Source organism: Tursiops truncatus, chromosome 2, assembly GCF_011762595.2.
Source record: "Tursiops truncatus isolate mTurTru1 chromosome 2, mTurTru1.mat.Y, whole genome shotgun sequence".
NCBI lineage: Eukaryota > Metazoa > Chordata > Mammalia > Artiodactyla > Delphinidae > Tursiops > Tursiops truncatus.
The window spans coordinates 159,740,966-159,764,033 of NC_047035.1; the positions used below are offsets into that span (position 1 = coordinate 159,740,966).

At 43.4% G+C, this 23,068-nt stretch overlaps 1 protein-coding gene across 6 annotated transcripts in view; it reads left to right on the forward strand.

Annotated features, from left to right (window-relative positions):
• The window catches only part of NRP1 (neuropilin 1), a 138,927-nt gene that overhangs the window by 89,415 nt on the left and 26,444 nt on the right, over positions 1-23,068 (forward strand). For 5 of the 6 annotated variants that reach the window (XM_033852409.2, XM_033852406.2, XM_033852410.2 and 2 more), the window contains exons 8-10: positions 6,286-6,441; positions 9,529-9,673; positions 18,345-18,676. In XM_033852409.2, the coding sequence (XP_033708300.1) occupies positions 6,286-6,441; positions 9,529-9,673; positions 18,345-18,676 (633 nt within the window). The remainder of the gene's footprint in view (positions 1-6,285; positions 6,442-9,528; positions 9,674-18,344; positions 18,677-23,068) is intronic. The other variant, XM_073801607.1, reaches the window with a different exon arrangement.

The following is a 23,068-nucleotide window of genomic DNA, read 5'->3' on the forward strand; positions in this document are numbered from 1 at the left end:
ACCAGCCGTTTGCAGAGGTTTGCTTCACGATGTACCGCATGATGCTAAAACGTGCCCTTTGTCCTCCAGTGATTCCCAGTAAAATGTGTATCTCTCCTGGCTTCTGTTTATCTGGGGATTGTGTTTCCTGTCATTACTAAGACAATGCCATGGCCGTAAAGTGCATGTAGGTTAATACCTGTAGACATCTTACAACGAAGAGGGAGTTGGAGGTGGACAGTTCACCCCACAGGAGCTGTAGGACACCATCCCCTGCCCCCCAGAAGGGGATGAAGACAGCTGTTTTCTTCTACTGGTGTGCCTCTCCCCACCCGGGATGAAAGTTGCGCTTTCCTCCTCTGTGCCTGATGTCTAGCTATGTCTTCTCTTTGTGTGGGGAGCACAGTGAAGATAAGATGTAGGTAGACATTCTACCAGCAGTGTTAGGCTTTTATATTTATATTGGAAACAGGATGTCGTATGGGGTCACTTCTGCTAACAGTGATAAGCTAACTCAGAGTGGCCACTTGAACTCAAAAGGAGTTTGGTAAACTTCCGTCAAATTGCCTACAGACCATCAGATAAGTACCAGATGTTTATGTTTGTCACACACACGGAGTGAAACGTTCCACAGTTTCAGTGAATGCAGTTGACGTTCAGCTCTGTGCTACCCGCCCCCCCCCGCCGCATCCTCCCACCCCATCGCCATCACCCTTAATGTTAAACAGAAAGTACATCAAACTCAGATGTGAAATCACACCCATCTTCCAATTAAAAATAAAGCAGCTGTGAAATAATGAATGACATTCTTTCAAAATAAGAAAATAGTGATGGGAGCAGAGCTGATTGGATTTAGGGAAAGCATGTGGCCTCTACCGCTGCGGAGCACAGGCTCCGGATGCGCAGGCTCAGCGGCCATGGCTCACGGGCCCAGCCGCTCCGTGGCATGTGGGATCTTCCCGGACCGGGGCACGAACCCGCGTCGCCTGCATCGGCAGGCGGACTCTCAACCACTGCACCACCAGCGAAGCCCCACGTGTGTCTGAATTTTTAGGAGAAGAAGGGAAATATTGTTTAGGATGATGAACCCTCCAAAATACAGAGGGCTACCATTATGTAGAACTGCTCGGGGTTGTGTCTTTGTCTCTCCAGCTGCCTGTCTTGGGTCGCCAATCTTGTCTACTGGATGTGAGGTTGGTGAGAGCTCATCAGATTCAGAAAGCTAGCCCACCGAGAGGATGGCCGGATTTTGAATGGTGGTCGTGACAACTGATTCTTTTGGCCTCCGAATGAGCAGAGCACAGTAGTCTTTAGAGATCAATCCATTTCTTGACAAATAGTGTCTCTAGCGGTGAGGGAAACATGGTAGGTTGTCTAGTGATGTTATTTCATTCATTCATTTCCTCCCCATTGCCTCTGCCCTTCCTGTTCCCCCTTCTCCCTAGAACAGCCTTTCCCTTTTTATCCACTTGTGAGCTCCTACTGTGCATCTTTCAGTAGGTGTCTTAGACATCAAAGTCAGCTGTGAGATGTGTCCAATCCCCCTACCTCTCCTTCCCCCGTGCATTGCCCCGTCCTGTAATCTTGTGTTTGTGTCTCCCATTCTTGCTGCTCTTTGTATCCTCACCACTTAATACAGAACTTAGTGGAAACGCAGTACTAAGTGTCCACTGGATGACTGTCAGTCAAGGTGAGTAGAAGTGTTCACAGGCGGCCGACTGATTAAATAGATGACGCTACGGTCAGGCCATAGAATACCATGCAGCCATTGAAATTGATGATGTAGAAAAATACTTTTGGCATGGAAATATATCCATAAAACTAAACGAAAAGCAGGATATCGAACATAGAGGTAATACGACCTCATTTTTACAATAACAAAACATACACATGATGGTTACATATATTTTGCATAAGGAAATAGAACTCTGGAAGGCTATTATCAGCCTTTATTTCCTATTGGTGGTCTTATGAAGATTTTAATTTCTCCTTTAATCTCTTCTGCATCTTACGAATTTTCAATAGACATCTATCACTTTTCTATATAGAAAAGCAGATATTCCTTAAAAGAAATCGTAAAAGTCTGGATGGAAGTAGAGGAAAAACACAGTATGATGAATTGACAGATGGAGACCTGAGCTTTGCACTAAACATCTTGGAGTCAGAAGTGCCTTATTCTGCCCATCAGACCAAAAAGAGGAAATAGTCATTTGCAGTCAAAAAAAAGAGGAAAATGTTCTTTTAAGTTGACAAAACTTTACATGTCAAGGCACAAAGACAGAAAAGGCATATCTTGTGTTAGGAAGCATAAATACTTTATGCGGCTGGAAGATACGGTTGGAGGGAGGTAGAGGCAGCAGGTGAGACTAAAACAGCAGGTAGATCGAGGCCAATGTCATGATTAGCAGAGATGGCTTCAGCCCTGGGAAAGGTATAAACACCCAGGTGTTAAGTCCCTCTGGGTCTCCTGACAGATACCTGTGGTGTGAGCAGTTGGGCTTCTGAGGCTGAGAGTTATCTATCTCCTCCGAAACTCTCTCAGGCGCTGAGGGTCTCTGTTAGGGCATTCCACAAAGGTCCCCAGGGAGAAAGGACTTAAAAGAACCTCTGTGGTGTTGCCAGTGAGCGTCTCCACAGTGCTGGTCTGTGTCTTGGTAGAGTTCTGGGTACCATTCAGTTTTTTGTATTGTTTTTCTTTGCGGTACGTGGGCCTCTCACTGTTGTGGCCTCTCCCGTTGCGGAGCACAGGCTCCGGACGCGCAGGCTCAGCGGCCATGGCTCACGGGCCCAGCCGCTCCGCGGCATGTGGGATCTTCCCGGACCGGGATACGAACCCGCGTTCCCCTGCATCAGCAGGCGGACTCTCAACCACTGTGCCACCAGGGAAGCCCGCCATTCACTTTTAATTGCAGTCGTTCAAGTCCCAGTCCTAATCATTTGGTGAGGTTGTCATTCATCCTTTCTAAACCCAGTAGTAGTAATGTTAGGAAGAAAAATGAAATGAAATTTCAGGTATCCCAGCACAGTGAGCAAGAGAATCTGCAGAGTTTTAAAGCACAACAGGAAACCTTATGCAATTACAAGGGGAGGTTGTGAATGCATTTCATTGCTGTTGAGAAAAGAAAATACCTTTTCTTCTTTACGAGTGATTCATACGTATGCTTTGGGGCCTTTCAGTCTGGGACTTTCATGTGTTTTCATGTCGTTTCATGTGTTGGCACCCGGTTAATTTCAGTCAATGGCTCCTTCCTTTCAAGTTAGTTGTTTCTAGTGCCTAGGATTCTTCTAGTTGACCACCAGTTAACTTCTTTCTTACCTAGTAACTAAATCTTACCCTGAGAACAAAATTTTAAAAATAGAAGTACAGCCAGGGAATGAAGTTCTGGAGTTATTTCCAGTCAGCCTAAGCTGCATATACACTCATGGGAATTTAAGCGTTTCCAAACTGAAGAGCCATTTGTAGGTTTGACAGCAAGAGTTTATTTGCACAGCTCTACTTCATGCCCCCTTGGATGTCAAGGTTTTAAGGACCCTTCAGGTTGAAAGTGGATTCGGTATTAGGCATGAGGGCATGACTCAGTGGACAGTCAGCAAAGCACTAAGTGTCTGAGATCATCTGAAAACAGTTGAAAAAGTTCCCTGCAGCCATGTCTAGAGTACCCATTAACTTTTAGAGTACCCTGCAACTTTCAAGTTGCAGCAGTAGGAAATCAGAGTTTTTGCAGCAACCTGAAATCATCTGGTTATTTGTCCAGAATAGAGTTAGGTTTGGGCTTGCCAGATAACATCGAGAAAAGAACACCCAGTTAAATTTGAATTTCAAGTAAGCAATGAACCTGTTGTTAGTATGTCCCAAATATTGCATGGGACATACTTATACTAAAAACATTTGTTGTTTATCTGAAATTCAAATTTAACTGAATAGCTTGCATTTTTGTTGGCGAAATCTGGGAAACGTGGACTGCCTCCGTTTTTTGAAATTTGTACACAAATTCATACAAAGTACTAGTATTCACTTTTGGAATAAATGCAAATTCCAGTTAACAAGTATAGGCACTTGATAAAATACATTGGACAAATACTTATTTGTAAAATTAAGATTTAGAACAGCCACCATTATTATCTTAAAATATTTATTGCTATTAAAGGCTTGCTCTTTTTTCTTTTAAATCTGGTGAAAGCATTTATAGCCTAGACTTTACATCTTAAAATTCAGGAAAATGAAATAAAGATTGTTTTACATTGAATGGTATCCCCTTCCTTTCTAGATGAAATCTCCTATTGTTGAATTGTGTTAAGTTCAAGTTGGCTTCTCTGTGGCAGGGACATTGCTGTTTTTCCTGGATGTAAGTCTTGGTTCAGTTTTGAAGGAATTGGCAACCTGTTGATTTAACTACTCCAAGGGCCTTCAGGAAAAGCAATTCGTGGAAGACAATAGCCGTTCTTCACAAGGCAGGCTGTACATAAAATGGAAATTCTTTAGCTGTTCATGACCCATGGGCACTAGAGGGTTAATTGAAATATTGTTTTCAGAAAATTGGGTTGTCATCTAGCAACTGGAAAGCAGGATTCAGAAGTTGTGGTTGGGGGGTGTGTGCTTAGGGCTTTTGGGGGGTTTTGTTTTTTGGCTTTTGTCGCCGTTTTCAGGGAAAACAGCCTCTTACTAGTGAATATAATATACGGTTGAAATATCTTGTTACTCTTTTTTTTTTTTTTTTTTTTTTGCGGTACGCGGGCCTCTCACTGTTGTGGCCTCTCCCGTTGCGGAGCACAGGCTCCGGACGCACAGGCTCAGTGGCCATGGCTCACGGGCCCAGCCGCTCCGCGGCATGTGGGATCCTCCCGGACCAGGGCACGAACCCGTGTCCCCTGCATTGGCAGGCGGACTCTCAACCACTGCGCCACCAGGGAAGCCCCTCTTGTTACTCTTAATCAGTTGTAACGTGCAATTACTTTTTGTGTCCTTTACAAAATATTTGCCAAATATTTATGCTTCATTTCTTTAAAATCTCTTTATTATACAGAAATCCAATAAATAGAGGACATAGTAGAGGAAAACAATTTTATAGGAATAATCAAATGTATTCATAAAAGGAAAATATTTCTAATATAGAGAAACTGGTAATGATTTTTGTTTTAAGATGATTCTTGGTTATTAACAATGGAAATAAGGCAAGTTAAAGAAAAAATACCTATTTCACTTTTCTGAAAGCATGGAGTCCTAGGAAGTCGGAGAGGGAAGGGGTCTTCCAGGTTATCTGGTCCAACTTGTTCATTTTACAAATGAAGAACTAGAAGCCTAAAGATGAAGTGACTTGTCAGAGGCCCTATAGAGCAAACTCAAGGCAGAGCCGGTACTGGAAACTTGAGGGCCTGATCTCTGTCCTTCCCATTCACATCACAGGGCCATGGGAACAACTCAAGCCACTGCAGACCTCTGGGATGCAATCAGGGACCTCGGGCTTTGGTCACCCTCTGGTCATCACTACTGTGGTGCCCTCCAGGTGGCCCAGCCGTCAGGGGTGTGAGAAAGTCTAGTGAGGGATGAAGGTAAGGCCATTGCGCTGAGGAACATCTCCCCTGGAAACTCACCAGAGGAAGCTTGTTAAGTCCTAGCTGTTGTCCCACAGAGGCATCGTTCCTTCCCAGATTGATGCCTGGGAATCCTTCTGCCTCTCAAGCTGAACTACAAGGAGAGATACGGAAAAGGAAGAAATTTAGATGGATCAAAAATCCTAACTTTGCCCTCCTTCCCTCGACTCCATTCCAGATTATAAATCTATGGCCCATTTCTCAACCCGCAGTACACACAGTGCTTTCAGAGTCAGGATCGTTCTGATCCACATTCTGTTTGGAAAGGGGTAGGATGCTGCAGAGGGATGGGAAGTGGGATCATGTTAGACTCAAGTTCTAGTCCAGGCCTCTCTGTATCCAGTATGTGAGCTTATCTTGTTTGTCTTGATTTTCTATTTGTAAAATGACATCTATTAACGTGCTGTTTAGAAAGTATTGTGAATCTCTTAGAAAATACAGTAACACGATATTGAACCCAGTTTTCTCTTTTGTACCAAGGATCAAGCAATCTTGGTGGCAACGATGAGAAAGGTCTCTTTTTTGGCCATTGCCAACCTAGGGCAGCTGCTGTCTTATCATATTGGAGGCTTTCTTGGGGGTGTTGATGCCGATGGAATTAGGGTTTGTTGATCCCAGGTGGATGAAAACTACACCATGGTACCCACAGGAAAAGATGCTCACATTCCGGACGTACAAGGATGGGCAACTGACAAGGCTGGTATTGTCTTGTAGGTAGACCTGGGCCTTCTGCGCTTTGTCACTGCTGTCGGGACACAGGGAGCTATTTCAAAGGAAACCAAGAAGAAATACTATGTCAAGACATACAGAATAGACATTAGCTCCAACGGGGAAGACTGGATCACCATAAAAGAAGGAAATAAACCTGTTGTAAGTTTCCCTCCACCTCCCCCAGCAATCGGGTCTTTGAAGTGGATGATCAATTTTCACTTGTTTGTTTGGGAGCTTGCTGTCTTGCCTGGTTTATTTTCGCATTGATTTAAAATGAAAAGTGCAATTAGAGGTTTAAATCTGACCAAGGGGTCTCATGTTCCCAGATCCAGAAGCCAAAAGGAAATTATATGGATGTTTCCAAGAAAAGTCAATACCGGCCAAATTAAGTCAAACTCAAGAATCACTTTAAACCTCCCTCGGGGACACAGACTATGCACAGGATAAACACTGTCCTCTTAGAACCTCTGGAGTTGTTTTGTTTTGTCTTTCTGCCTGCATTTCCTCATTCTCTTTCCTAGATTGATCCTTTCTTCCTCTCTGTAATGGGCTGGTTTTAGAAGACTCCTTTTTATCTACCCTCTGTGGCTCACAAACTAATTTACAAGTGTGTTTGGCTGCTTCTGTGCACATGAGCAGAACTACAGGTGTCCCCTCAGATCCCACGAGCCACACACCACCTCCTCACTACTTTGCTGTGGAGGAGGCCGCACCATGCCCTGCGCCCCGGGCACTCTGCTCTGAATATTTGGAACTGAGATGTTTTTCTCAGCCTGCTGTTTATTTGAAGTTGTACTTGCTCCGATTTACTAATCAAAAGATTTTGGAGAACTCATGCTTGCTGTCTCCCCAAAATTAAAAGCTTGCCCTGGAGGCCGAGTGAAATGCACAGAATTGGTGAGGATAGTAGCAAAGATCCAGGTAGCCTGGAATCCTGGGTTTGGGAAGAGACCAATTACCATGTCCTTGTCTCCATCTGGGGCATCCCTGGCCTTGATTTTCTCCTTCTGGGTCTGAAACTGAGAAAAGCCTCCTGGGTGTGAAGTGAAAGGCCTATAAGTACGCTTTGATTAGCTGCAAAGCCCTCGCTGTCCCTTAGGGCAGGCGGGAAGGCCGAAGACAGGGATGCAGCTGCTCTGTGAACAGACCAGCGCAAGGCCGCTGTCTAGCCCCAGAGGATGTGGAATAGATCCTCCATCTGGGGAAGAAAAACCCTCATAGTCATCATTGGTGGAGATCTAGTGAGTAAATTTTGACCCTGAGTGTAATGACTTATTCTTGTTTTGGAGTCGTTTTTTGAAGGCATGCTTTAGTTTCAAACAAATGAAAAAACACTAATGCCAAGGACACAGCAACATACAGAAGAACCCGGAGAGAGTAGGGAGGGCTGACCCCAGCTTTCAGGCCATCTCTTTAATCAATGAGCACTGTCTCTCCAAGACACGCTTCTCAGCAGTGGTCCGCGTGGCCCGGATGTGGGTGTGGGGAGCACACGAGGGCCATAGGGGCATCTGACATGCACACAGCTCACTCCTGGTCCATGATCTGGGTCACCTTGGCACACAGAGGGCCTTCCAGAGTAGGAGGCAGAAAGAATAAAGGGTCAGCAAAGACCTGGCATGTGTCTGCACCCTTTCACTGAACCCGAATGAAATCCCCACATCCACCCGGAGTCCAGCTCTCGTTGCCCACCTGCCTTTCACTACTTTGGGGCCTTTCAGGCACACCCCCTGCCGTGCTTTCCTCAGAGAGAGTTGGCTTACGTACCTCAGCAACAGCGGCCTTCGACCACCAGCATTCCAGCAGCCCTCTTTCTGTTGGTGGCATGTGTGTCCTTACCTGGTTTTCAGCAAATATAAAATGCCTTCAGGGTGAACCAGACTGTGGTCCCTCCCTGAGGTGGATCCACTGGCCCTTGAAACACTGATTTGGGAAGCTCTGCTCCTTCAGGCATGTCCCCATTATTCATCGTCACACAAAAATGCTTCCACACAGATTGTTTCCGAGAGAGATTTGCTGAAGTAAGACAGAAATCTAAAGGCTATCACAGGCTGGGATAAATTCGATATTAAATCATCTCAGGAGAGGGATCCGGCTAACAGCCAACTGAGTAAAGCATTTGACCACCTCCCATGGAGCAGGCCTCATGGGCTAAATGGAGTAAGAACTCCAGGCTGACTCTCCTAAGCGCCTTCTCCCAGGGGAACGGTGGTCCTCCTCCTCCTCCTCCTCCTCCTAGGACTCATCTGGGAAGGTGGGTGGGAGTCTGTGCACCTCTGATGGCCCAGGGATGCTCTAGCTACACAAGGCCTGTGACTGAGACATGGTTCTTTTACACAGCTCTCCCCACCCAGAGCTGGAGTAAAATCCAGGGGAGTGGAGGCTTTCAGTCCCATCTGAGACTGGTCGAGTGCCGGAGGGTTCCACGTGGCAGACAGTCCCCATTCCTCAGAGATCTCACTGGAGGACACTGCCGTGGCCCCGTGCCCAGGCTGAGTGCCTCCGACAGACACTTGTGGGAAACCGGTTCGTGACTGGCACTCATTACATCTGCAGCTACATGCCTCATCTTTCTTAGAATAAAATGACTCATTTTTGAAACCAGAAACAGAAGCCCTGGGAAAACTGATTCTCCATTACATATCATTTATAACTCAGTTTTGATTTTGACCACTAACACATAATTTTACCAATAACTGAAAAAGATTAAAGTCTTTCATAAACGTCAGGGATAAGGTCTTCCATCAAGAAATGAAGTTAAAAGGGAGGAAGCTCCCTGACCTCCTGCTGAACATAACCTAGAATTTTCAAAAAGTCAGACCCTACGTTGAACTCAAAAAGCACTCCTTTGAGGGGTTCCTGGGAAAGTACAATAGTGAGAGTTCCCAAGAATTGTCTACAGTATTCTGTAAGTCCTTCTGATCATGTTAATAATTTTCCCACTTTTTTAGATAATAGCATAGTATTCTATAACAAATGCTATCCTTATAATAGTACCTTTGGAGGCTCTGTCCTTTCAGAAAATTGAATAGATGATTAGGACAACATTCTATATTAGACACAATTCTTTCTGATTGCCATTATTTGGAAAAATAACATGACAAATTATTAACACTACCTCAACCACGGTAAACAGTGAGGAAATTGTAAATAATTTGACAAGCACTGGTGAAAACATATTTCTGGATTTGTTTTCAGACAATCCAAAATGTCTGCTATTAAAGGGCCCTTCCTTTTTCCATCTAGATCTTTCAGGGAAACACCAACCCCACAGATGTTGTGATTGGAGTTTTCCCCAAACCCCTGATAACTCGATTTGTCCGAATGAAACCTATGACTTGGGAAACTGGTATATCTATGAGATTTGAAGTCTATGGCTGCAAGATAACAGGTAAGATTGAAGATCACCTGGGTTTGATTTATGTAAACTTTTAAATATTGGGAGAGTCATTTGGTGTAAATGGGGTTGGTCATTTTCATTTGATAGTTAAGAGCATACGCTTTGGATTTAGACAAAAGTGAGTTCAAAGCCTCCTTGTACTACTCGCTGGCTTATTTCTTTGGGCAGTTTATGACCTTTCAAAGCCTTAGTTATCTCACCTGGAAAACAGGGTTGTTGTGATAACGGATCAGCTAGTGGATACGAAGCATTTACACAGCCTGATGAGTGGTGGGTATTTACTAAGTGGTGCTTTTCCGCTAGACGGCAAGCTCCAGGAAGGCAGGTAAAGCTCCAAGAAGGCAGATACCTTCCCCGTCATCCTCTGTCTCCTCGGTACTCGGCACACTGACTGCTACTTAGTAGATTTACAATAAATAACTGTTGCGTGAAGTGTTCTTCACCTGCTTTGTCTTTTTACTTTTGCTTCTAATTTACATATATATTTTTTAATTGAAACATAGTTGATTTACAATGTTATATTAGTTTGAGGTGTACATCATAGTGATTTGATATTTTTGTAGATTATACTCCATTTAAAGTTATTACAAAAGATTGGTTATATTCCTGTGCTATATATTATATCCCTGCATCTTACTTGTTTTTGTTTTGTTTTTTAACTTTTTATTTTACACTGGAGTATATCCAGTTAACAATGTTGTGATAGTTTCAGCCAAAGCAACTCAACCATACATATACATGTATCCATTCTCCCCCAGACTCCCCTCCCATCCAGCCTGCCACTTAACAGTGAGGAGAGTTCCCTGTGCTATACAGTAGGTCCTTGTTGCTTATCCTTTTTAAATATAGCAGCGTGTACATGTCAATTCCAAACTCCCTAACTTTCTCTTCCCTCCACCCTTCCCCGCCAGTAACCATAGTTCATTCTCTAAGTCTGTGAGTCCATTTCTGTTTTGTAAATACGTTCATTTGTATCATTTCTTTTTAGATCCTACATATAAGCAATATCATACAATATTTCCCTTTCTCTGTCTGACTTACCTGTCTTTTTAATTTTGAGGTCTGGAGGTGGCCTCATCAGCTGTAGCTGTTCAGGAGGAGTTTAATTTACCAGAATTTCTCCTTTTACTCACTTAACTGCCCTGACAACTTTCTCCTAGGCTTTGGCTCAATATATGTCTATCTTTTGTTGAATGAATATGCTAACATTAGAAATCAATTTGTCAGTATTTCTCGTTTTTGAGTTTGTTTCTTCTGACATTAAAAGAACTTTAAAAGTCTCTGTTAAATTTGGAACAAGTAGGTGGATTATATCCACTTGAGAGGCGAAGATGAGGTACTGGGCGATTAAGTGGCGAAAAAGATAGGCAGGTACCGAGCAGGGAGTAAAAGAAGGTCCTGTTATTCTCACTGTGTTTCTATGGCGACCAGTACTGCTCTTACTTGTCCATTGATCTTCTTGTACAACCACTCTGTATTCTGAAGTAAGTAGCAGTCACATTAGAATTCCTTTCCATTTAAGTAAATACACTGCAAATTTTTCATTAAAAAAAAAAAGTACAGTGTAACCTCCATAGTAAGCTTAAAACTTCAAAGACAGAATCGGTAACTGATTCACCAAAAAGTAATTAAAAGTGAACAATGTTTAAAGATCTGAGAACTGGGACTTCCCTGGTGGTGCAGTGGTTAAGAATCCGCCTGCCAATGCAGGGGACAGGGGTTCGAGCCCTGGTCTGGGAAGATCCCATATCTAGCAGCTAGAGAAAGCCCGAGCACAGCAACGAAGACCCAACGCAGCCAAAAATAAATAAATAAATTTATTTTTTAAAAAATCTGCGAACTATCTTTCATATAACGTTAGTATACATATTAAGGGCGTTTAACTTCTCATTGCATGAATGCCAACACTATTGTTTTTATTTTTATCCTCTTAAGTATAATTATTTTTAGAGAAGGAAACTATTGACTTTTGAAGGAAAAAAAAGATCACCTGGGCAGTTTTCCATGAAATTACAAGCAATTTGAAAAAGAGCTAATGAAGGAGGAAAAAAAAAAACATTTGTTTACAGTACAGTTCGTTTTGGAAAGTGAAAACTGACTTTTGATTTCTTCCCCAAATTTTATTTATTTCCATCCTAGAGACAGACTTGTTTATTGTTTTAGGATCTAAGCATTTAGAAAGTTCAAGTCCTTAGAGGCAGGAATTGGGTGGAGAAGGGCTTGGAGGGACAAAAGGGCTTTATTCCTTTTTTTTTAATTTATTTTTTATTTATTTATTTTTGGCTGCGTTGGGTCTTCGTTGCTGTGCGCTGGCTTTCTCTAGCTGTGGCGAGCGGGGGCTGCTCTTCATTGTGGTGCACAGAATTCTCATTGCAGTGGCTTCTCTTGTTACGGAGCACAGGCTCTAGGCACACGGGCTTCAGTAGTTGCGGCACGCAGGCTCAGTAGTTGTGGCTCGCAGGCTCTAGAGCGCAGGCTCAGTAGTTGTAGCACATGGGCTTAGCTACTCTGTGGCATGTGGGATCTTCCTGGACCAGGTGTCCCCTGCGTTGGCAGGCAGATTCTTAACCACTGCGCCACCAGGGGAGTCCCACCTTGGCTTTATTCTTGATCAGCAGTTGCATGAAAGTTCTAGGTCATTTTCAGAGCATTACAAATGTGAGAGACTACCCATAAATTCATAGAAACAAGGCCATCTGAGGGCAGGGTGGAAATTTCTGGTCCATTCCTCCCACCTAATTTCACGTCACTGTACCAGAAAAAAAGAAGTAAACTTCATAAAGACTCCAAATGCGTTAGTGTGAATTCTGAATTTCTGGCTCTCCTTTTAATTAAACAAAATCCTGTTTAAGCCTGAACTGCCCTTTCTCATTTTCACAAGGATTTTCCTGAAAGGTAATTCTAGGCGTATGAGTCTTTACAGGTAAACAAGGCAAATAATTTACTGGATTTTTAAAAATAGTTAAATGACCTAGTTATCTAAACAGAGGTCTAAAATACCATGTTTTGATATTTTCACATCTATTCTATTTTACAGTTACTTTAAGTAGCTATCTTTTTTCAAATTGCATACTGCTGCTGTCTTAATCACGACCCCTAATATATTTTAGACACTTCCTAGTAAGATCTTTTTAGTAAGATCGCTACAACTGCCAAATAACTGATCAAAGCAGGTTTTGGGAGAGGCCAGTGTGTCATAACGATGGTCACACAGAAAGAAGGTGTGCAGACATATCCAGGCTTTGCTCTGGGCTGTCCATTTAGTGAATGAGTGACCATGGACAAGACCCTCAGTCCCTCTTATCTCCATCTCCTTGTCAGTCAGTAGATCTCCATCTCCTTGATTCAGCTGTAATGAAGATTTAAGTGAAAGGATTTTATAACGCTTGGCTTAGAGTAAATGCTCACTAAATGGTACCCAGTAAATTAAACAGTTCATGGTACTCAGTAAATTGAACCTAGAATAGGCCCCAGCAAACAGAGCCCCTAATGAGACAATGGTATCAGTGTTTTCTTCTTTTTTTTTTTGTTTTTTGGGGCTTTTGTTTGTTTGTTTGTTTGTTTGCGGTACGCGGGCCTCTCACTGTTTCGGCCTCTCACGTTGTGGAGCACAGGCTCCGGACACGCAGGCTCAGCGGCCATGGCTCACGGACCTAGCCGCTCCGTGGCATGTGGGATCTTCCCGGACTGGGACATGAACCCGTGTCCCCTGCATCGGCAGGCGGACTCTCAACCACTGCGCCACCAGGGAAGCCCTCCGTGTTTTCTTAATTACCAGAGTAGATAATTTTCATCTTTTAGAGGCCATGGTCCCCTCCGTGGAGACCAATGAAAGAAATACAAGACTGCAGGTTCACTGGGGGTCTGGAAAATGCATGAAAGCAGGAGCCATGTTTATCTTCTTTTCCTTGCGTCCTGTGTGCCTGGAACAAGATACGTGCCCAGTACACTTATTTTTTTAATGAATGAATGAACTGCAGTTTTATCCATTTCTTACGATAAACAAGTGACTGGATTGCAAAATTTTACCCTTTCCGCTTGAGTGGGCAAGCCCCAACTCAATCTGGATTTTTTTAAAAGAAACTGTTGAATTAAAAGTTACCATGAGAACACATCACTTGAATCCAAAGTCTCCAGAGCCCACAAGTTTTAAACCAATTTTTCCATTCAGAAATTATTTTTTAGAAATACAGCAATCCTGGAATTACCAGAGGATACAATGGTGGGTCACCATATAGAGAGATAAGGAAAACAAAATTGGAGCAAACCGTTCTACTTTGTAGGTAATTGACAAAGGAGCATTTTCATTATTTTGACAAGGTAGGCTTCATCATTTTGGCAAAGCTGGAAACTGGTGAAAATGCCCTTGCTGTCTGAGAACACACCACAAACGCTGTTAACTTTTTCGTTAACCAGAAGTTAATTAACTGCGGCTTCTGCACAGGTCAGCGTGTTCCTGTGTTGATCAGAGTTTGCAGGGATGATCTCAGGCCCTACAACATCCAGAGGTACCTTCTGAGTCATCGAGGGAAGATTAAATTATGCTCATTCAGCTTCACCCATCAAATGCAGTTATTACCTCCTCATTCCTTGAAAACTGGTTAACTATTTGGTTTACCAGTATATCTGTTTTCACGTTAAAGCTCAGTTCAGAGATTTTACTGGAAAATAACATCAATGAGAATAACCACTGCCAGAGGGGAAAGGAGTTGCGGGGGTGGGGGGTTGAAAAGGGTGAAGGAAATTCAGAGGTACAAACCTCCAGGTGTAAAATGAATAAGCCACAGCGATGTAAAGTACGGTATAAGGAATATGGCTAATAATATGGTAAAAACTTTGTACGGGGACAGACGGTTACTGGACTTATGGTGATCGTTTCATAATATATGCAGATGTCAAATCACTATGTAGTATACCTGAAATTAATGTAATGTTGTACATCAGCTATATTTCAATAAAAAAAGAAAAGAACCACCTAATTCCCCATCACAGAACTCATTTCTCCCTCCCATCTAGGATTGGTTTTAAGGTTTCTAAACAGGGTTGCCAAGTGAAATACAGAATGTCTAGTTCAATTTGATGCAGATAAATGCATAACTTTTTAGTATAAGTTAGGTCCCATGCAATATTGGGGACAAACTTATACTAAAAAATTATTTGCTGTTTATTTGAAATTCTGATTTAGTTTGGCAGCCTGTTTCTTGTGTTGTTGTTTTTGTTAGATTATTTGTTCGTTAAATCTAGCAACACTATTTCCAAAGGATCTGAGATGGAGCCAGGCTAATCAGGGCACATCTGAGCTAGCCTACCGTGGACGAACAGAGCTAGATCCTGGCAGCTTATGCAAACCTTGAATTGTTAGTGGAACCTTTCTCCTAATCGTGGCTAAAAGTGAGTCACTGGTTTTCAGTCAAAGGCAAATCAAGGTGCCTCTTCCTTGATCTTGGATGAGGCCGACTTGCAGAAGGAATGCCCTTCTGACTGCACGAGGGCCATGTTGGCAGGATGTGGGCTGGCATCACGAGGCTTGTGGATGCGAGGACTGTGCCCCAGCCAGCTCTGCACTAGAGAAGGGACATTCTTCCGGTAAAGGTTCTGCCCTCCTTACAATATTCAAGTTAATTGTGTTTTTCTCCAAATGGTAACATCTGGTATATATTACCAGCTAAACATTTTCTTTGCAAAAGCTGGTTTTGAACCGGACAGGTGTGACCACAGTGACCGAAAATGTGACTTCTATTTTTAACACTATAACTTCCAGAGACCCTCAGTAAAATCTTTTTTGTCAATCTTTTTATAATCTCCATTGAATTTATTCTTGGTTTCCAGATCCCAGCTTGCAGCAAACACTGCAGCTGAATTACAGGAAAGGGTGCTTGGGGAAAACGACAACTGCCTTTTATTGTGTTAATAAGCTGATTCATTCAACAAATATTTGCAGAGTAAATACCAAGAATAAAGGGCACAAGGAGTCATAGAAAAGTTTTTAATATGACTTGGTTCACTCCCTCAGAGAACTTAAAACCTGGGGAGGCAAGTAGCAACCCAAAGGACTGAATATGGCCAGTATATATGAGACATGCAGGTGGAGAGCTAGGAAGAGTCCCAGAAAAGGAAAACCATGTTTAGTTGGAGAGATCAGAAAAATTGAATATATAAGGTAAAATTTGAAAACAGGTCAAGATTTTAAGATAGTGGGAAGGACAAAATGATGGGGAATTCTTTAGTGGAGGGAACAGAATGAGAGAAAGCCCCCAACTACTACCACCACCGAGGTGAGGGAGCCTTCATTGAGGAGGGGCCTTGCTAGGCCATGGTATGGAAGACCTGGCACACTGGGTTGAAAGTACGTGCATAATTTGTAGGTGAGCAGGCACTGAATTTTTTTTTTTTTTTTTTTTTGTGGTACGGGGGCCTCTCACTGTCGTGGCCTCTCCTGTTGCGGAGCACAGGCTCCGGACACGCAGGCTCAGCGGCCATGGCTCACGGGCCCAGCCGCTCCGCGGCATGTCGGATCTTCCCGGACCGGGGCACGAACCCGTGTCCCCTGCATTGGCAGGCGGACTCTCAACCACTGTGCCACCAGGGAAACCCTGCACCAAATTTTTGAGTAAAGAAATGGCATGATCTGAACTGCACAACTCAGGTGGAAAGTATCTGAGTAATTCATTCTTAAGGGTCAGCTGGTAACATGGACACAGCCTAATAGTATGAGAAACATGCCTCTCACGATGGTTACATTTTAGGCTGAATTTTGATTTATGCAGAATAGAGTTTTTTCAAAGAAAAACAGATTCTCCTTCCTGGCATGTCCTCAACGGAGATGTACAATTTTGAAAAGAGAATAATTGAAGTGTTGAACGTTTTGTTATTAACCCACCAATCAATTAATCAGTGATGGGTACTCTCCTGCTCAGAAGCTCCTTGGGCTGCTATAGAAGATATAGAAAGATCTATGATGCCATTCATTGCCTTTGAGGAATTTCTAATCTGGTTCTGAACACAGGACTCCCAATCTTAAAACATGGAGAGAACGGCTTAATGCTAAACTCTGTGCTGCTTCCTGTATGGTAGTCATATTTCTGAGAAGGGAGGGTTCGGGATAAAGGATAGAGTCATTTGAGAAGTTTTCAGGAAGAGCCTTAAGCTGGGTTTGAAAGTCTGGGCAGAACTCACCTCTGTCAACAGGAGGATGAGGGGGCAGCAGGAACATTGTGAACAAAGGCAATGATGAGAATTCTCTCTATGGTATGTGGGAAGAAAATGGAATACTGTCAGTAATAGGAAATAAAATTAGATACCTAGGAGGAAGCCAAAATGAGGGTGTTGAAAAACCAGATCGAGACTTTTTATAGTATCCCATAAATAATGGAGAGCCATGGAAATTTTTCAAAGATCTCTCTTTTTTTTATTGTGGTCAAATGTACATAACATAGTTTACCATTCTAACCATTTTTAAGGATACAATTTAGTTGCTTCAGTAGTCACATTATTGTGTAACCATCACCACAATCCATCTTCAGAACTTTTCATTATCCCAAACTGAAACGCTACACCCATGAAACACTAACGCTCCACTCCCCTCCCCCCAGCTTCTGGAACCCACCATTCTACTTTATGTCCTTTTGAATTTGACTCTTCTAGGTACCTCATATCAGTGGAATCATGCAGTATTTGTCCTTTTGTGTCTGGCTTATTTTCCTTAGCAATGGAAGATTTTTGAACGTAAGAGTGACATCACAAAAAAAAAATTATGAAAAGCGACGTGGGTGTTGTTGATTCAAAACTGGGGTTTGAGAGGGTAGTCAGGAGACCACTTGGCATGTAGCCATGGTATCAAGTCGATGCCAAAAGAAATGAAGATCGCAACACTTTTTTTTTTTTAACAAAAATATGACAGGATTTGGTAGCAGAACAGGAATGGAAAATGGAAGACGGAAAGACAAGATGACTAGGCAGGAGCTAGCTGATTGGTGGTGATTCCACCCATTAAAGTGCAGAGTTGGATAAAGGGATTTGGTGTCGAGGGGAAAGGACTGTTTCTGTTTGGACTTGGGACATCTGAGTTGACAGTGGGATCGTGCAAAGTTCTCGTGCAGTTTAGAAACGGGGGTGGGGAGGACACCTGGGGGAGGATGGGCCCCTCCTTCAACGCTCAATCCAAAGGTTTCCCCCACCCCCGGGAGGGGGCCCTCCTACCTCTTCAAGCTGAGCCGAGCACTTTCTTTCTCTTCACCACCTCATCATCTTCTTTTTGCTTTTGTCTTGGCAACTTTCCTGCTGTTGGAATTATTGGTTTACACATCTCCAGCCCCGCATAAACTGAACCTCCATTGGGCAGGGCCTGTACTTGATCCAGAGATAACTTCCGGATACCAAAGGGACCAAACGTCAATACTTTGACCTTAAACTTAGAAGAACTCAAAAAGGGAAGAAATGAATGTTCTTATCAAAGATTTTCTTTACCGGACTGTGAGTGTAGGGCAGGGAGTGTAGAAAGAGGAACGGGGAAGCTCTGGTTTAATGTCAGATGATCCAGACATTTGCAAATCTACATGAATGCGTACAGACCATGTTTTTATTCAATATGTTGGATTCTCTTTCTAAGCATGGAGACTTCTAGAAAATCATTTTACATCGCCTATTCCGTTCCCCTCTCTAGATTATCCTTGCTCTGGAATGTTGGGTATGGTGTCCGGACTTATTTCCGACTCCCAGATCACAGCATCCAACCAAGGGGACAGGAACTGGATGCCTGAAAATATCCGCCTGGTGACCAGCCGCTCGGGCTGGGCACTGCCGCCCGCCCCGCACCCGTACGTGAACGAGTGGCTTCAGGTGGACCTGGCGGAGGAGAAGATTGTGCGGGGCGTCATCATTCAGGGGGGCAAACACCGGGAGAACAAGGTGTTCATGAGGAAATTCAAGATCGGGTACAGCAACAACGGCTCGGACTGGAAGATGGTCATGGACGACAGCAAGCGCAAGGCCAAGGTGAGGCCCGGGCGGGGGCGGCGCCGGGAGGGGGCGGGGCGGCGCCGGGAGTGGGGGGCGGTGCCGGGAGGGGGCCCTGCCTCACGGCCTTGACTTGAATCAAGGACCCCGGCTTCTTCCTGTGGAAGAGCTGCTTCTCATTTCCTGAAAGCCGTGGGATCTGCGGGGGCGAGTGATGGAGACAGTAAGATTCTAGGGGAGACAGGAATTCCACGGCTGAGAATCGCGTCGCCGGTCACCTTTCTCTCCCATAGGGAACAGCAGGTGGCTCAGGGGACCGGGAGGTCGTGAGGGTGGGTCCAGGGGGCCACTGCGGTAGGAATTCAGAATCTCTCTGCAGACTCTAATCTTTCCATGAGCACCCGCCCCCAGGGCCCTTCTGTCACGCATCCCTTAAGTGTATTTTTACATTTAAAAAAATTTTTTTTTATTGAATGAAAAACTCTTTAAATTCTGTAGTGCTTTACAATTTTCAAAAGTTTCATAATTGTGCTGAAATACACATAACAGAAAATTTGCCATCTTAGCCTTTTTAAGTGTACAGTTCAGTAGGGTTAAGTACATTCACGCTGGTGTGCAAGCCCACCTCCAGAACTTCCTCATCTTGCAAAACAAACCCCACCCCCCATTAAACAATATTTTCACCCCCTCTCCCCCAGCCCCTGACAACCACCATTCCACTTTCTGTTTCTATGCATTTGACCTACTCCGGGAGCCTCATGTAAGTGGAATCAGACAATATTTAGCCTTATTTTACTTGGGATGATGTCCTCAAGGGTCATCCATGTCGTAACCTGGGTCCGAATTTCATTCCTTTTTAAAGCTGAATAATATTCTATCGTATGTACAGACCACATGTTGGGTATCTATCCATCCACTGACGGACACTTTCATTGCTTCTCACTCTTGGCCATCATGAATAATGCTTATGTCTATTTCTTATACGTTGGAACCTTTCAAAAAGCAGTTGGCCCTTGAGGATCTAGTGAAAAAGAAATATTCCAACCTTCACCAGAACACGTGGCATGATTTTTTTTTTTTTTAACGCAACAGGTATTCTTTAGTGATTATGTTTTTCTAAGGCTCTTGGTTAAATATATGTGCATTTCCTGAGCACAGAACACCAACTAGGAAAGGACACCCTGAGTATGCTGCATGGCCTAGAAACTGATTTCAGATTAAAATAAGGAAGAGCCCCCAGAAGTTCAGTTCTGCATGCAGAACTATATGTGGGTTCTGTATTCAACTGATGATACTTCTCACGCCTAGCACAATTGGCCTTTCGGTCCCAGTCTTTCCGTCCCTGCTTTGCCAAGGACCTACTCCTTTTATGAAAAGATTTTAGCTCATTAGAGGGAATGGGAGTGTGGGAATATGGCTTCATACAGTCACTGGGGCCAAAGGCTTTGCAGACAATAAACAAAGCCGGGCCACGCAGCCAGCTCCCACTCGGCCCAGATGTGGAGGCTCTGCAGAGACTGTCCCTACGGCTGCACTCCGCACCAGTGGGCGGGCCACCAAGAGGGATGATGCTGTTGGAAATGTAAGAATTCCTCTCCCATCTCATCCCCAGTTAACTTGTGGTTTCTAAAACATTTCCAGTGTCGTGGGTTTTTTTTAATCTATGTGCAGCTACTCTCTTGCTTGTGTCCATTTCATTTTCCCCTTTTATGTCTACCCCTCTTGTTTTGGTAGAAGAAAAAGTAAAATAAACATCAGAAACTGGAGTTCCCCTAAGAGGCGATCTTTTCTGAGGAGTTGTGAGCCCTGTGGCTTTAGCACCAAGTGTGAATATGCTGCAAATCAACAACTTCCCGGAGCCACTGTCGCACGGCAGTGTGAGCTGTTGTGACACTTTCTTCAACATTCGGTTTCTAAGAGGGAAAGGAGACAAATTGCCATAGGCTCTGGATGGGATGCGTCTTATGCTTCCTGGCCTTTAGTATCCAATCCACTCGTCTGCGATCAAGTCTAAAGCTATCACTCCCTTTGTAGGACATCGCATATAGCATTCACAAGAAGCCAGCACACAGCTTTCAATTTTAACGAAAAACTCCATTCAAGATTGGTTGAATGTGTTAGATTTTTTTCCTAAAACATTTCATCCATCATTATCATGTTCTTATGTATTTAAACCATGAAAGTTTCTAAATTGTTTACATGGCATCTGGTCTCTGATTCCTAACATGTCCTTCCCCTGGAATAAAATCTTCAAGATGAAAAAGGAAACTGGTTAAACCTTCCATTTAGGAGCAGTATTTATTTCTAAATTGCACAAAGATAGTTAAAACATACTATATTTTAACTTGCAAATGAAGATTACCTGCTTAGGATGCCAAGTACCTTTTACATACGGTAAAGGGAGCACACTGTTTTGTGTTCTAAAACAGCACTTTGATGGATTTAAAATCCTCTACGCCCTCACCTTACTTCCTACCCTTAAATAGTGCATGATGGACAAGGGACCCCAGAGTCTTTGAATCAACTAGACTTTTCAGGGGCAAATAGATCTAAATACTCCAAGCCCTCTTCTTCTAAAGCATGATTAGTGAAAGGACACAAAGACATTTTGTAAACCATCCTATGTTAGCAAACTTAGCCCAATTCCATACAGCCCTTCCTTGCTAATATTCTGCCCAGTTCATCACTGACAACGTTTATAATGTATTTACATTGTGCTAATTCTTTGCTCAAGGTAAAAGTAGGAGAAAAGCCTGGGACTCCGTAGATATAAGTGCTTTTCTCCTGAGAATGTTGGAGCTATGTTAACGTACACAGAACTTGCATGTGTAGTAATACTATTTTTACTATAATTAGTATCTTACTGAGAACACTTCATTGGGCCTGACGTTATACGTCAGATTCTCCACTAATGGCAGCAACTGCAGTTCTATCAAGAATGCAGAGGCCCCCGGTAGTGAATTTACTCTTGAAAATGATAAAAGGAAACTTTAATTGAGAGAGGTGGGTCTGTATTAGCCCTGTGCTTCTAGATTCCTGGAAGATTTTCTGAGTTGGAAAAGGTCAATTAATTTACTTCTAGAACTCAGAAAAAACCTCTAGTTATGTCACAACCTTCCCAATCTAGCTTCTCTTACTTGGGTCACCCATTTGGCCTAGATATTTCCACCACCGAATGATGGCATCTTTGGCTGGTTTGTGATGTTTTGACCCAGGTATTGGGCAGGGTTCCCACTCCTGTTGGATATGGCCACCCACTCAATATGATCTACCAGATTTGGAAGCCCAAATCACAATCCGTTGAAAGAAAAAGCAATGAAACTGAATGTGTGGCCATGGGAATAGACCTCAGTGTCCTAGACTTCAGTGTTGTCATCTATTAAAATGCGGAAATCAGACTAGATTGTTTCTAAGGGCAGTGTGGTGAAGGGCGCCAGATAAGACTGGTAGGTCTGAATCCCAAGGTCATGGCAAATTACTTGACCCCTCTGTGCCTTGCCTGTAAAAGAAGGGCAATAATAGAACCTACCTCTTGGAGTTGTCTTGAGGATTAACTGAGTGAATACATTTTAAGCACATGGAACATCACATGATGCTTGATATATAAAAGGATACTCCCAGTGATAAGGCAGTTTGATTTTTCTAATCCCCTCCCCTCTTCCCATTCTGGACAGAGTGAGGAATGATGTTGGGAGAAGAGGATACAGAGAAGCTTATCCATTTCTTAAAAAAGAAAACAAACCTAGCCATTGCTCTATTTTCTTATGATTCCACTCAAGGATTTTGACCTTCCTGTCACTGTAAAAAGGAAAACAGAATAATCCAGTGGCAGCAGGGCAATAACGGCCGGGCTCCTGAACGTGTCACAGTGATGTCGAGTTAGGAATGCTCTTCACCAAGAGATGCCAACTCACTGCAGTGCAACCAGGCATCAGAACATCGCTTAGCGGTCAGGACCCTGTCACTTTCCTGAGATGAGAAAGTCTTTTATCTACAAATGCCTCCAGCTGGTGGTACTGCTTAAGCCAACAGCAGTTCCAATGGATTGGAATAACCCAAGTTCTTGGTTACAGAGAGCTTGAAGTACGTGAAATTTACTATCTCCTCCTCCAGGAATGGAATTCCTCGCTCTTCTAGAGGACGGAGTTTTAGCAAAACCAGGACCCATTCATTTAAGAGAATGTGACAGGAGTCGTTATTGGAAATGTGGTGTCTGTTACAAGCTCTGAAAAACGGCAGGCCCCCTTTCTGAGTTTTCTTCCTCCACTTTTTCAAGGAAGTGGTAAAAGTGTCACTTCTCCCAGGCACATCAGACTGTCATTTAAAAATGTGTCTCATTAAATCCTCAGCTTCTGGTCTAGCCTCAGTGTATCCTCCAGAGTTTCTAAGAAACGACATCTGTCACTTCTTAGAGAAGGTTTGATTGTTTTT